We start from the raw sequence: 14,208 nt of genomic DNA, 5'->3' as shown, positions 1-14,208 counted from the left end.
AGTAATTTACTGTGCACTAATATTGTGTGAGGCAATGTTTCAAGCACTAATGTGTATCATCTCATTTAATCCTCACAACAACCTTAGGAGGTGGTTACTACTATGCCCATCTTAGACGCAAACTGAGGCAGTGAGAGATTACCACCACACAGCTAGTACTGTACTTCTTTCAGTAAGATACAGTTTCTTTTTTTAATTACCAATCTAAATATTAAGAGGAAAAAAGTCTAAAATTTTGCCCCCATATTTTCAGTATAGCTGAACAAATATTTATTGGACACAGACGGGGACCACCAGGACCTCACCACTGTTTTGAGGACTCACACAGGCCTATGGGGAGGGCAGACATGTAAACGACGTACCGTGTATTGCTTCTTAACAGAGTGTATTGTGTCACAAGAAGCAATCACAGAAATAGGCTCAAGCTACAAGGAAACTCAGGCTGGAAAGGAGAAAAGGCATGGTTGGGACCATGGGTAAGGGCGCTTAGATCCTAAAACACCCTAAAAATCGCACTGAAAAGCTTCCATTTTTTCCAATAAGGCAAGAGTTTTACATAACGGAGTGATATGGATTAGATTTGATTTTAGATGGATCACACACCACCACTATGAAGCACAGCTTGCAAGTAGAGTGAAGCTTTAAGCAAGAAAACTTAAAAAAACCCGGTTTACACCATCAAAGTTCCCAGGAGTAAATATCTAGAACTTTATCTTTCTTTACAAGGGGAATGAAATCAGCAAAGCAACCTTAATGTTTTAAATTCTGCTGTAAGACTAATTGGTGAGAGTAACCAAAGAAAGGCAAATAAGCAATTTTGAGATACATGTTAAACCCACTAAAGTAGAATTAAGGTACCAGTGCCACAGGCACTAACTAGTACCCCTTTATTACTGCTGATAAATTGGTAGACGTTTCTGGACAGCAACACAGCAACACGTAGCAAGAGCCACAATAATTGTATCCTTTGACTCAATAATTCTATTTCTGGGACTTTATTCCAGTGGAATAATTTTAAGGAAGAAACAAAGATACATGTATAAAGGTGTTCACTAAAGCATTTTTTAAAAGGCAAATAGAAAATCTAAAAATAGAGCAATGCTTAAATAAACTGATGTAGCAACACACTAGAATATCATGTAGCCATTTAAAAATAATTGTCAGTAACTCATAGAAACTGGAAATACATTTTTTATGATAATAAGAACAATACAAATAGGATAACTACAATTACCAACCAGATAAAATACATGCCCATGCAATTTAAGGCACAAAACTGAAAATACCTGTTAAATATCATGGCATTATGGGTTACTTTTTATTTTAGAAAAAACATTACCTCAGTGGGAAAATTTCTGAGGAAGTGACATTTAGGTAGGATTCTCAAACTGTACTTACACTTGGCTTAAGCTCCGTAGCAGTTTCTAAACAGGGTGCGTCTAAAGTTACTAGATTGAGAGCTCCCTGCAGTTGGGGCTGCTCGTTCTAACCTGACCCTCCCGGCCCTCCAGCAGGTGCCCTGCTGCTCTGCGCAAGCGCAGTAAACAGCTGTTGAACAATTCAGGTGGCTCCTCAGAGAGCCACGGGCAGACGCAGGCAGGTAAGCAACAAAAACAAAGACAACAGGAAAACAGGAAAGGAAGACCGAGAAAGTCAGAAAAGGTCAAGAGAACCAGCTCGGCTGCAGCAGGCCGCCCAGCCCGTGTTTAGCACAGGCGGGCCACCCCAAGGTCCGCGGTGCGCCTGCTACTCCGCGACTGAGGGGAAGCAAAAACCACGTGTACCTTACGGCAACTTCGGTAAGTCTCAAGCCACCCTTAACCAAACCCTGTCTCTCTACACATGCATGCATGCTTCAGAAGTCTATGCAAATTCAAACAAAACTAAAGATTAAAAAACCCATTTCAACCACCCATGACCTGAAGTGAAGACTAAAAGAAAACAGTAATTTCTAAACCTTCTCAACCAGGGCAAAAAAAAAAAGTTCTCTTTGTGTTACCCTCAAATCCTCCAGCATTGTTCTTTAGGTACTTAGAAGCTGGATCAGCCACCCATCTTATCTCTTACCTGGATCAAGATAAGTTTGGGGAATGGGAGAGAAGCAGCTCAGAATGTTAAGACAATCTCTTGAAGTAGTTGGCATTTGCTTAGAAGTCAGAGGTACAAAATCAAAGCCATCCACATTCTTTAGATGATGAATTACATATTCACTTAATTCAATATATAATCAAGGAATATCTTTGAGGATAGGCCATGTAATGCCATTTCCTGTGCTTCATGAAAATTAGAATCAAAGAATAAGCAATGGAGTGAAATGTTAAATTTTCAAAGGGACTACATAAAATCATACTCCATTAGCATAAAGTATTAACAAAAAAACAGAGTCAGATGACCTAGTGTAAAAAAGCCTATGATTTCTTTTTTAAAAACATTTCACATCCCCAAATATCTCCTAAAACATCAGTTCTCAAAGCATGATCCAGGGACAACTGGGTTGAAGACGCTTTCAGGGTCTCTTGTGAGGGCAAAACTATTTTCATAGTAATACTAAGATATTACTTGCTCTTTTCTCACTCTCATTCTTCCAAAACTATACAGTGGGGTTTTCCAGAGACTACATGTGTGTTATATCACACCAGACTGAATACAGAAGTAGGTATGAGAATCCAGCTTATCATTTATTAAACCTAGCATTAAAGAGATTTACAAAAATGTAAAGCAGGGCCACTGCTCATTATTTTTGTTTGTTTATTTTAGGAAGATAAAATAACACTTATGAAAAATAACAATGACTTATTATTTTAAAATGAATTAATAATTTTAGTATTAATTTCTAGTAGAGTAAAATCAATAAATGTAACTTACACAAACAAGAGCCCTTTGGGAATCTTTAATAGTTTTTAAAGCGTTTAGATACCAAAAAGGTTGAGAACCACTGCCCTAAAACAACCCCAGGACCTAGCAAAGAAGTTTCCCAAATGGATAGCTTTGGATACGTGAAATAATAATAAAGCCTGAGAAGTTTCTTAGCACTGTTGATATCAGAAAAGATTCTCAAAAGTTGTATAATGATGAAAATTCCCAGTCTGGAAAGATCAAGTTATGCATGCATTTTATCTGGAGGTGTATGTAGGTGGCTTCTTAACCCATCCTAGACTAGACAGGTGCTCTACTGAGGCTACAGTGCATGTAGCTGGGATGGGTTTTGGTTTGTTTTTTTTTTTTTTGGACTGATTTTATGCCATATTTAGCACTGCTATGTGTTGCTCGCTGGCGCCCTCTCAGTTTAGGTCAGGAAGGGATGGCAGGAGTCTTGAGTCTCGCCCTCTCCTATATACCCAAGCATCAGTGTCAAGGCCACTACGGCATCTCCCCTTTGTTTTTTGGGCTTATTTCAAAACATTCAGGAAAAAATATTTGTAACAAACCAACTTTGAGCCCAACCTCATGCAGGACAAACAAAACAGAACAAAAAACTACAATGGCTAGGTTCATGTTTCACAGGTGTACAGGGCTGGTGGGACGTCTATGAACATGAAAAAAACCTCATCTCTACCACTAACTGCAATGCTGACTTAAGGTAGGCAAAACTCCATCTTTAACTGCTACACAGAACTGTGGCTAACTTAATGAACTGTTTCCATTTTCTCCATCTCACTATATCCAGCGCAGGCATCAATCCAGAAGAGACTTGAAGACGTGTTTTATCTCTTCTGTGAAAGATGACCTAACCCTTCACCAATCTCAAAATAAAAGCCACACATTATACATTCAATTTGCTGCAACCCTGAACAATCTCTACACTAAAGTAAAAATATCTCAAATTTATAGTCTTATCAGCACACTCACATTTCTCCTAATAACTCTGCCAATTTTATAGCCGAGAAAACTAAGAAAGCAAGTTGACAAGGGGCACACAACACTGGTAAGTGGCAGAACTGAGATTTAATCTGCACGTTGTACAGAAGTCCAGCGCTCTTTCCAGTAGAGCAGGGCTGCCGAACCCTGCCACGTGTTTTCACTCTCAACCGGGCAGGAAGCCCAGGAGGAGTGCATGTCCAAGTTTCCCAACAAGAATTCCAGTGTTGCTCAATGTTTTACAAAACTACATTTTAGTTCCTTTGACACATTTATAAGTTTTCAAGGGAAAACAAATTTACCTTCAACATTTTTTTATTTGCTGTGTTCTTGCCACACTCTCTCCTCAGCTGCTCACTCATTGCTTGCAGCTCTCTTCCGAAGTGGATCATTCTTTCTATGGCGGCTTGACTTCCTCCACACAGCTGGCGTCTTAACTGGCTTGAATCAACTTCTGTGAGCAAAACAAACAGGTATTTTACTACCTTACATCTGGAGTACAATGGAGAAATGAACATAAACTGCTTGTAACATTTTGGACGTTTCATTTAGTAATTACTTCCTAATATTTTACCTAAATATGCAGATTTTTAATTTAATGTGGAACTTTGTAGCTAAAAGGTATACTTTATCTAGGCCTCAAGAGTCTAGGATCCCATACCCAGCTTGCAGTTGAAAGTCAGGTGACAATCTTTCAGTGTTAGGATGTACATATGTCTCAGGGAAAATTTTATGAAAGGTTAATAAGCACGATTTTCTAAAACTACAGCAACATGAAAAAAGAAAGAAAGAAAAAAGTAATGCTTCTCAGGCTACTTTAACTGACAAAGAACAGAGATAGAAGGTAAGAAAGACTAAATGACTCCAAAAAAAACACAGAAGACACCACATACTAATCAAAAGGGTTAATCATACTACTTTTAGAAAAATACTACTTTTAGGAAAAAATTTTACAGTGTATATATATCTTGAGTGACAATAATCACTGATCAATAACAAACAGTATAAGTCACTGATAACAACATTCTAAATCACTAAGGATGATGATAATAGTTAATGTTTATGAAGCACTTACTTTGTGCTATTAGCTTTTTACAGATCAGCTATGAGGCAGTTATTATTATACCCATTTTACAGATGAAGAAACTGAGGCAAAGAGCTCCTAAGTAATTTGTCCAAGGTTACACAGCTAGAAAGTGGCAGTTGCAGAATTCAAATCCAGGTGATCCGGCTCTAGAACTCCTGCTCTTAATCACTATGATCAAATTACTCTTGGGATGTTGAGGTTGCTTGCTGATATCTGATAGAGTGAAGCTAGGCTGCCTTTTCAATCATACTCCTTGCTTGAAAGAGTGAATTACGCATTGGAACACACAATCCTCAACAAAAAGGTGGTTGTGTAATGTAAGTTTGCATTTATAAAGTAGTTTCTAACAATCTGAATAAATACCTTTTAATCTCAACGTACTAAGAAATCTAATGTTCTGACAAATAAGAATTTATAAGCTTCAATAATTTTAACTCTCCAATTGGTGGGAAAGTTTGCTGATGGTTTAACTTTTCGGTACAATTTACTACACAAGTTGTCAACAGAGTAAACTTACGCATGCTAATGTATGTGTCAGCCACATGTTCTGAGTGGGCAGGAGCCCAGGGGGTGCCAAATGTGGCGCCTACTACCTGCTAGGCGCTGAGCTGCGCACAGTCACATACATTCACATTGAATGAATTTAAGGAAGTTTGATTAGAACTTATAAAACCACCTCTAGCCGTTTGGCCTTTATTGGCTATACTGAAGTAGGTATAAAAACTTCTCGTATCTCCAACCTTAGCTGCCCTAAAGGGTACTTAACACTGGTAACAAGTCAGTGCGCCTGCATTAACGAAAGCACTACAGTTGTGCAGAAACGGTTCAGCAAAGAAACTAAAAAATTAAACTCTACTCTCTCTAGCGACCCACTCTCACAAGAAATTTTGAGAATACGCATCACTATAAAACCCAATGGCACATAATCTTTAAATTTGATTTATGCTCATCAGCTGTGAATCAGTACAAGTAAAAACATAACCTTGTAGTCATCATTTTTTATTAAAAATGTAAGAAATATCACTGCAGACCCATTTCGGTGTCACAATCTTCCATTTCGTGGTCATGTTTAGAGCTACCATTTAGGAAACCATTGGATGAAGTTTCTCCAACTCCATTGGAGTAGTGATCTGTTTCCATGTCTACATCATTACTGAAAATGAAAAAACAAACCTAATTTTAGAAATAGCATACTTGCAGCTTAGTTTAAAATAAATTACTACTCAACTACAGAGCCTACTTATAAACTGTCTTCATAAGGCAATAGCAATCTGGAAAAAAGGTATTTAGTTACATCTTGAATGTATTCAAAGCCAAATCTGTAGCTGACCTTTAACAAATCTGTACTCCTGGAGATAAGGGAGGGAAAAAAGTACATGTACTAAAATGTAGTGGTTTTATGACTTCCGATCAACATGGAGAAATCATTTCTCAGCACATATTTCCCACTGTTTTTCAAACTCAGATCTGCTCTCCATTCTCTGTGAATCAACTCCTGCCCCAGCACCCCTGACCCTCACCCCAGCATTCACTTGCAGCGTGTAAGGGAAACACTCCCTCTCAAACTACTCCTGGAACCCACCTCTCTTCACCTCTTTCCCCACCCTCATACTCGACTCGCTTCTAGACTATTTTTTTCACTAACAGCCTTGATGTTTTGGCATTTGTCCTCACTACTCAAAAATATACTCTTTCTCAATGGCAAATAATAACCTGAAAAACTACTCAGTCTCTTCCCTTCATACCTTCCCAGCGCCCAACACTATTTTTCTCTCACAGGCTTTCTTATTGGCTGAAGATTCTAAAATATTGCTGAATCTTAATTTTTAAAATGCTGTTCTGGAGATACTTAGGGCATTGCCAATTCTCACCTACGTCACGTTGGCTGAACGAATAGCATGTGCCGACGGTTCTACGGGGCCATGCTGAACTCGTCAATATTTGCCCTTCAGATCCTTCCACACCCCAAACAACAATATCTAACCATCCAAATTTCTCCTATGAAGATCTAGGTTATGATTATACAGCTCAGAAGGAAACACTTGATGAAAATTTAGAGAATATTTAAATAAAAATCTTTTCTCATTAAAAAGGCAATGTTTGTAGGAAAAAAAAAAAAAACATCGAATGCAGATAAGCAAAAAGCACCTTATGCATAATGCCAGCAAAGGTAACCAATGGTTAACAGCTTGGGTGCGTGGGCACGCGTGGGTGCATACATACTTCTATCCGTAAGACCTATCAGGGTAAAAAGGCACACAGAGATCTAGGAAGAAGAGGGAAATGGCCCGGGGACATTTTTGTCAGTGAGAAAAGCTTGTTTAGTATCTTGATGAAATTTGAGAATTGATAAGAAAAATCAAACTTTGAAAATAATGTTTAAGGGAAATCCTTAAGATCGTAGCTTTTAGTGATCTTATTAATATATAAAGTGCATTTTTCATAATCCAATATAATATTTGAGAGGGATACTTCCATTCAACACACATTTAAGAGCCTCTGGGCCATGCTCTGTGTTAGGTGCTAAGGATATAATGAAACAGCCCCTGCCCTCCAGGAGTGAACAGCCTAGAAAAAGCTAATAAAGTTATTACAGTACAGAGACTCAGTACTGTGATGAAAGCTCATCCCAAGGAGTGACACAACATTTGGCGGGGATGTAAATCAAGGAAAACATCCTGGAAGAGGTAACATCTGAAGCTGAGTTTTACAGCTTGAACAGAAGTCAGGATGGAGGGGAAGAGGAGGGCAGGGAGAAGAGCATTTCTGATGGAGGATAACGGAGAAGGCACAGGCCCAGAAGTCAGACATCCCGGAAGTAGTCACAGCTCTGCAACTTACTAGTCACTAATTACTGACCTTAAAAAAAAAAGTCATTTACTTCTCTGGTACTCAGCTCTACATCTGTAAAATGGTTTTCACAGTTAATACCGTCTTTGCCTACTTCACCATACCGTTGGTAAGGAAAGCCATTAGCAACTAGAAAATAACTGTTGCTGCTTAACAGTTTACGGGGGTTTAAACGCTTACTTTCTTCTACACTGCACACAAAAGAGGGTGCTGTGTCGTCAACCCCTTCCATTAAGCTTGCTTCCCTCAGCTCAGGTAATAACAGGTCTCTTTAGCAACTTCCTGCCGTGAGGATAGTATTTAAGAGCAAAACTCACGAAGAAACTGCAATCCTACCCTCAAACTATGGTAGAACCCTCTAACGCTGATAAAGTACTAATATACTATAAAGTACAATGATGTACTACTAAAGGCTTCATCTTTTAAATTTCCATACAAAGTTTTCACTACAATATTCTAATCTTGTATTTTCTAGTTATGTCATCTCTACTGCCTACCCTGACCTCCTCAGCAAGACAGTCCGTTTTCCTACTGTTCTTCTCATACCACTTTTTGGACTTCATTATCACCTGTACCACACAATACCATTACTTCAGTACATTTTTGTCATTTGTGACAGATAACCTGGAACTTCTGATTAATCTCCAAATTTGTGAAAACAGATTTTTATACATACTTCTTTCTCCAGAGTCTTATTTCCATTAAGAGTCATGGTAAACATTAGGTTCTCTCTCCTTCAATGGGAGAATTTTGCACTGATAAACATTCCCCCAAAACGCAGTGTGACCCATCAATTCATGTTCTAAGACCAAACCAACATCAAATTGATACAATCCATAAGAACTTGCTGTCACACACTAGCATTCAATTCAAATGAAACCTTCAGGTTTCATGAATAGTAAACCTGAGTATGTCATAGTATGCTGAGAGAGACATCTCTTCTCTCAAAGCTCTTCGAGTGGAGACCATGCCTAGCAGTGTCTAACATCCAGCAGGTTCTCAATACTCTCCTCGCACTGTATGTTTTTACTAAATGACTTAACCATCTGTTATACAAGCTACTTAAAGATAGGTTCTCATCAACAAATATTTTTTGTAAAGTTAGTTATTTGGAACTCAGGAAACACTTCACACACACCAAAAAACCCACACACAGAGAAAAAAAATAGCTGTAACTGTATCATATGTTAACTGCAGAGGTTAAATATACTATTGTGACTTCACTTGGAAACATAACAAGTGGCATGTACGTAACCACCTGGACGGGTCTGTGGTGGCAGGAAGATGAAATGCAGAAGAACCCTGGACGTGTCCCTGTCACCCGACTAGAGGGAAGAGTGACGTAGAGGAAGGGGAAGGAACCGAAGGACGAGCCTCCATGAACACTAGGAGAACAGAAAGCTTTGGGGAACTTACTCCCCATCCTTTTAACCTCTGGGAGCTTGGGAACTCTCAGACCCCCACTATGGACCATCTAACTCAATTTCTCCAAATTATTAAACATGATGACACCTATAATTAAGGTTGCTTATAGTAACGCAAAAGCTAGGGATATCATTACCTGGTGAAGTTATTAACTTGCTGTGACCTTGACATGTTTATACTGTTCAGTTCTGGTACATTCAAACTGGACGACTGGTGTTTACTATGGCAATATGACTGATGTGCTTTATTTGATATTACACCATTACTACAACTTTCAAAACCTGGGAAAAAAGAAAAAGAAACTTTATAAAAATAGAAACAAACACATAAGGTTGTAACAGATGTACCATATTCTGTTCATGTATTTCAGACTTTTATAATGCAGGAACGTCAATGGACTATTTAAATAGAAAACTAATGGATAACTTCTTTGAAAGAACATAAGCATACTTAATTGTGAGCTGTCATCTCCTCCTATATTTACTGAAGGCTTTATTATGGGTCTCATTTAATCCTCACAACCCCCCAGCCCCTGCCCATGAAGCCCAGAGTTATCATAAACCCATTTTACATATGAATACACCGAGGCTAAGAATCTGTCCAAGCCTGACGTGACACATGGTGTCAGAGGGCTGGTGACTAAGGACACAAACATGAGAATCACGCACACTGTGCAGGATGGTGATGTAAACAGGCTGAGAGGCAGCAGCTAGAAAGGTATATGCTGAGTGAGAAAGAGCAAAGGTGTTGCTCTACTCTTTGAAAGGACAGGAAACAGTATCTGACTTCTGCTTTAGAACGTTAAACGTACAGAGGAAAGATAATACCTTGGGAAAAACAGAATTAAAGAGACAAGCAAAGGAAAAAGACTGAGAAGGATCAGAAATAAACCTGCAGAAGTGATGTCATAAGAGCCAAGAAAGGAGAGAATTTTAATTGAGAGAACACCAAAGGCCTTGGCGAGTCCAGAAAAGGATAGGAGGAAATGAACAGGCAGAGCTGACTCTTGCCGGCGGCTTGGCTGGGAAAGAGTGAGCAGGAGGCAGCCCGGCTAGGCAGCTGGGTATGGTGATCGGTGGCTTCAGACACCACAGCCATGTCACCGCCTTTACAGTTATCCTTTCCTAAAACACACAATTACCTTCTCATTACCAAACATCTCTGATATAATTTCTAGAGACAACTTGAATGTTGCCCTTCATTTATGGAGATCTGTTAATAACCTGTTTTTAGAAACAGCTCATCTTTAAGTCACTTCCTGGTACTAAAAACACGTGAATCTGACCCACCCACAATTTTTCCTCCAGAACATCTTGAGAGCAAGTGTACAAATGTGGAGATCTTCACTTATGGAGATCTGTTAATAGCCTGTTCTTAGAAACAGCTCATCTTTAAGTCACTTCCTGGTACTAAAACCACATGAATCTGACCCACCCACAATCTTTCCTCCAGAACATCTTGAGATCAAGTATACAAATGTGTCAAACGCCTAGCAGAAACGTCTAGATTTTTAAAAAAATTTTATTTTGGTGCAAAACCACGAAGAAGGGTAAAAATTTTAAGATAATGTCGTAAGACTGAACCTCACCAGAAAAATGTGCAGCACTTCCTTTGCCTGATGCTAAACTGTGGACACTCATTCCGTGGCTGGGGCTCATACTTGGACTACTAAAAGGTCGAGGACTCACAGGGTAACTGTCTTGAGATTTTGGACTTCGGCCTCCCAAACATCGTACTTCACTATCTGTACCATTCACCATTTCTATAAACTGACGCACTCTAAAAAGAGAAAAGAAAAATTTACTTACATGATCTTCAAATTACTGTTTGTTTATTTAATAGCAACAGATTTCTGAAAGGAAATGTTTTAAGAACTTGTATTTATCAGTAAATGTGGCCTTTAGATAGTACGCTAAAAGTACTAAACATGGTTCCATATACTGTACTGCTTAGAATCAATTTAAAATTTTCCAGAAAAATGAGAGCATAATGCAGAAGACATTGTATCGCCTTTAATCGAGATTTACTAAGAAAATGAAAATCTATCTGTAGCTATAATAAACAAACCAAAATGGACCTCATTTTTTTTAGCTAAAATAATCAAAATAATATTTGCACTTGGAAGCAAACCAAATAGTACATAAGAACATCATGTATTTTTTTTAACATCTTTATTGGAGTATAATTGCTTTACAAACATGTACTTTTATATACATACCTACCTACATACAAAGTAAGAGCCTAAGTCCCCAAGTTTCCTCATCCCTCTTAACCAAAACAGGCCACATTTTAACTTTGATTCTAAAGCAAGACAATTTTGACACTGGGCTTAGAATTTCTGGTGCTTGAAGAGTTTAAATCTTAAACTTAATAACATCTGAATTTTAAAATGACGAAGATTCATACGACCAATTAAAAAATGCCAAGTTAGGATGGCTATTATTTATGAAAAAAACAAAAACAAAAGAAACAGAAAATAACAAGTGCTGGTGAGGATGTGGAGAAACTGTAACTCTTGTACACTGTTGGTGGGAATGTAAAATAGTGCAGGGCTATGGAACTGTGAGGACTAATTTTCAAAAAATTAAACACAAAATTATCACATGGTCAACAATTCCCCTTCTGAGTGTATACGCAAAAGAACTGAAAGCAGGGACTCTAACATATATTTGTACACCCATTATGCTAAGTGAGACAAAGCAGTTACCAAGGACAAATATTTTATGATTCCATTTATATAAGGTATTTAGAGCAGTCAAATTCAAATTTATAGAGACAGAAAGTAGAACGGTGGTTGCCAGGAGCTGGGGGGAGAGAGAGAAATGGGGAGTCAGTGTTTAATGGGTACCAAGTTTCAGTCTCGGATAATGAAAAAAGTTCTAGAAAGGGATGGTTGGTTATGGCTGAAGAACAATGTGAATGTACCAGAAACAATGTGAATACCAGAAAACTGTACATGCAAAAATGGCAAATTTTATGTATATTTTTACCACAGTTTTTAAAAATGCCCCAAACTTACTATAAGGCACTTTACGGGAGGAAAAATAGACACCCATCTTCTAAGTCAGACTTTCACATTCTCAGACACAGGGACAGAATGACAGAGCGCAAACACAAAGCAACAGCTGCCTTCTGCCCACAGTCCTCGACACAGAAGCACATTCTATAACCTGTCACATACAGGGGCTACATTACAAAATTATATCCAAATATCTGAAACAAGGTAAAACAAAAATTAAAACTATTAAAGTATGAAAATAATTTTGATTATATAATACACACATGTATAATTAATATAACATTTTATTAAACTCACTTTAATGTGAAAAGGAGATTGGGATTTCTTTCAAGTAAACTTGGGTATAACTGTTGTGTTGTTTCAATGGCTTCTCCCATTCTTCCTGCTAACACCAATTTCTGAATTCCTATTTAGAAAAAGAAAACAAAAGATAAATTTTTTTAAAAAAGAATAGAAACAGAAGCTTAGTGGACCCTCAAAAAAATTTAGTAAAAAATGTTTAAATAAATTATGATTACTTTCCACCTCTTTTTCTAACTCAGTTTCTACGTCAACGAACATTTTCAGACAAATTAAAAAATTAGAAAAACAAGTACTTTAATAAACTACTAAAAACCCCCACAAACTCACATACAAGTAGCATAGGAAAAATACCTGTTAAGCAATACTGATGTACTTAACACTAAAATGAAAAAGATGGGTACGTTATGGCATACACTGTGGTGATGATTTCATGGATATATACTTATCTCCAATCTCAGCGAGGTGTATATGCTAAGTATGTACAGTTTTTAACATGTCAACCATACCTCAATAAAAGTGGGTTTTTTTTTAAAAAAAGACAATAGGAAACATTAAAGAAATAATATTCCAAAAGTGTCTTATCAAATACTATAACCTTTTGAACCCAGTACTAAACAAATGCTAGCCTTTGAGTAAGACCTGAATCCAACAGCTACTCAGTGAGCAGCCCCTGTGGGTTAGATGATGGGGATGCGAAGGGTAAGCGGCCACCTCCTGCTCGCCAGAGCAAGACAGGCAAAAGCACACGATTAGCTACAACGCAGTGGCATCACTGCTATCACAGCAGTCTGACCGGTAAAAAATTTGTTGTCATCCAGCACGATCTCACCCGTAATGTCTTGTTTTCATCCCTATACTTTCATCAAGCCATGCCCTCCCTGATGGCCTAACAGCACCAATCTTAGGATGGCTACTGTGGACCAGCTGTTATGCTGACCTGCCCTGGTCAGAACAGACTCCACGGCTCTGGCCACAAGCACCAGGACCTAAGCAATAAATACTTAAGATCAATACTATCTTAAATTTAGACAGCAATTTAAATGCAAAGATACTTAAATTTATTTTACATGTTATCTCCACTAACATCTAATCATGGACTACTTTACCAATTTAAAAAAACACTGTGTAGTATATGTTTACTTCCTGAAAGCTCGAGAAAACATATTTTATTTTAAGAAAAAATGGCAAACATTTTTACAAAAATTTCTCCAAAATTGTATCTTTCTACATCCAGAATGCTAATAAGTGAATTTTTAATGTAATCTACAAAAATGTCAATAAAAATAAATTTCAGAGGCATAATTTCAAGTTAATATATTTGAAAAAATTTTAATTAAAAAAATAAAATTTCTAAAAATCAATGTAACCAAACCTATAATCTGAAAACAAGTGTTAGCCATGCACCACAGGGTCCTTACTTTGTCTATTCTTAATGGAAGCTAATTCTTCTAGAACGGTCTGGTCTGTAGATCTGGCAAAGGCCTCTGCTGTGGCACAGTACCCATGGTGGACTAAATAAGATGAAACCATTCTTAAAATAAAAAGAAGAAACACACATCTTTTAGTCAAGAGAATACATGCTTCATACTACAATTTATATAAACAAGGTCTACTCTGATATTATAAGACCAACCTATGCCCTTGGAACAATTAAGGCTTTAAGTAC

The 14,208-nt window shown here is 37.7% G+C and overlaps 1 protein-coding gene across 1 annotated transcript in view; it reads right to left on the bottom strand.

Moving 5' to 3' along the window:
* Positions 1–14,208, bottom strand: part of RANBP9 (RAN binding protein 9) — an 89,718-nt gene that overhangs the window by 6,000 nt on the left and 69,510 nt on the right. The window contains exons 7-12 of the mRNA XM_082637890.1: positions 13,961–14,073; positions 12,537–12,645; positions 10,809–10,999; positions 9,357–9,501; positions 5,977–6,098; positions 4,161–4,312 (exon numbers count right to left, since the gene is read on the bottom strand). Coding sequence (XP_082494016.1) covers positions 4,161–4,312; positions 5,977–6,098; positions 9,357–9,501; positions 10,809–10,999; positions 12,537–12,645; positions 13,961–14,073 — 832 coding nt within the window. The remainder of the gene's footprint in view (positions 1–4,160; positions 4,313–5,976; positions 6,099–9,356; positions 9,502–10,808; positions 11,000–12,536; positions 12,646–13,960; positions 14,074–14,208) is intronic.

The sequence above is a fragment of the Mesoplodon mirus genome, assembly GCF_964341445.2.
Source record: "Mesoplodon mirus genome assembly, chromosome: 12".
NCBI classification, from domain to species: Eukaryota; Metazoa; Chordata; class Mammalia; order Artiodactyla; family Ziphiidae; genus Mesoplodon; species Mesoplodon mirus.
This window is presented reverse-complemented; position numbering and strand designations above follow the sequence as displayed.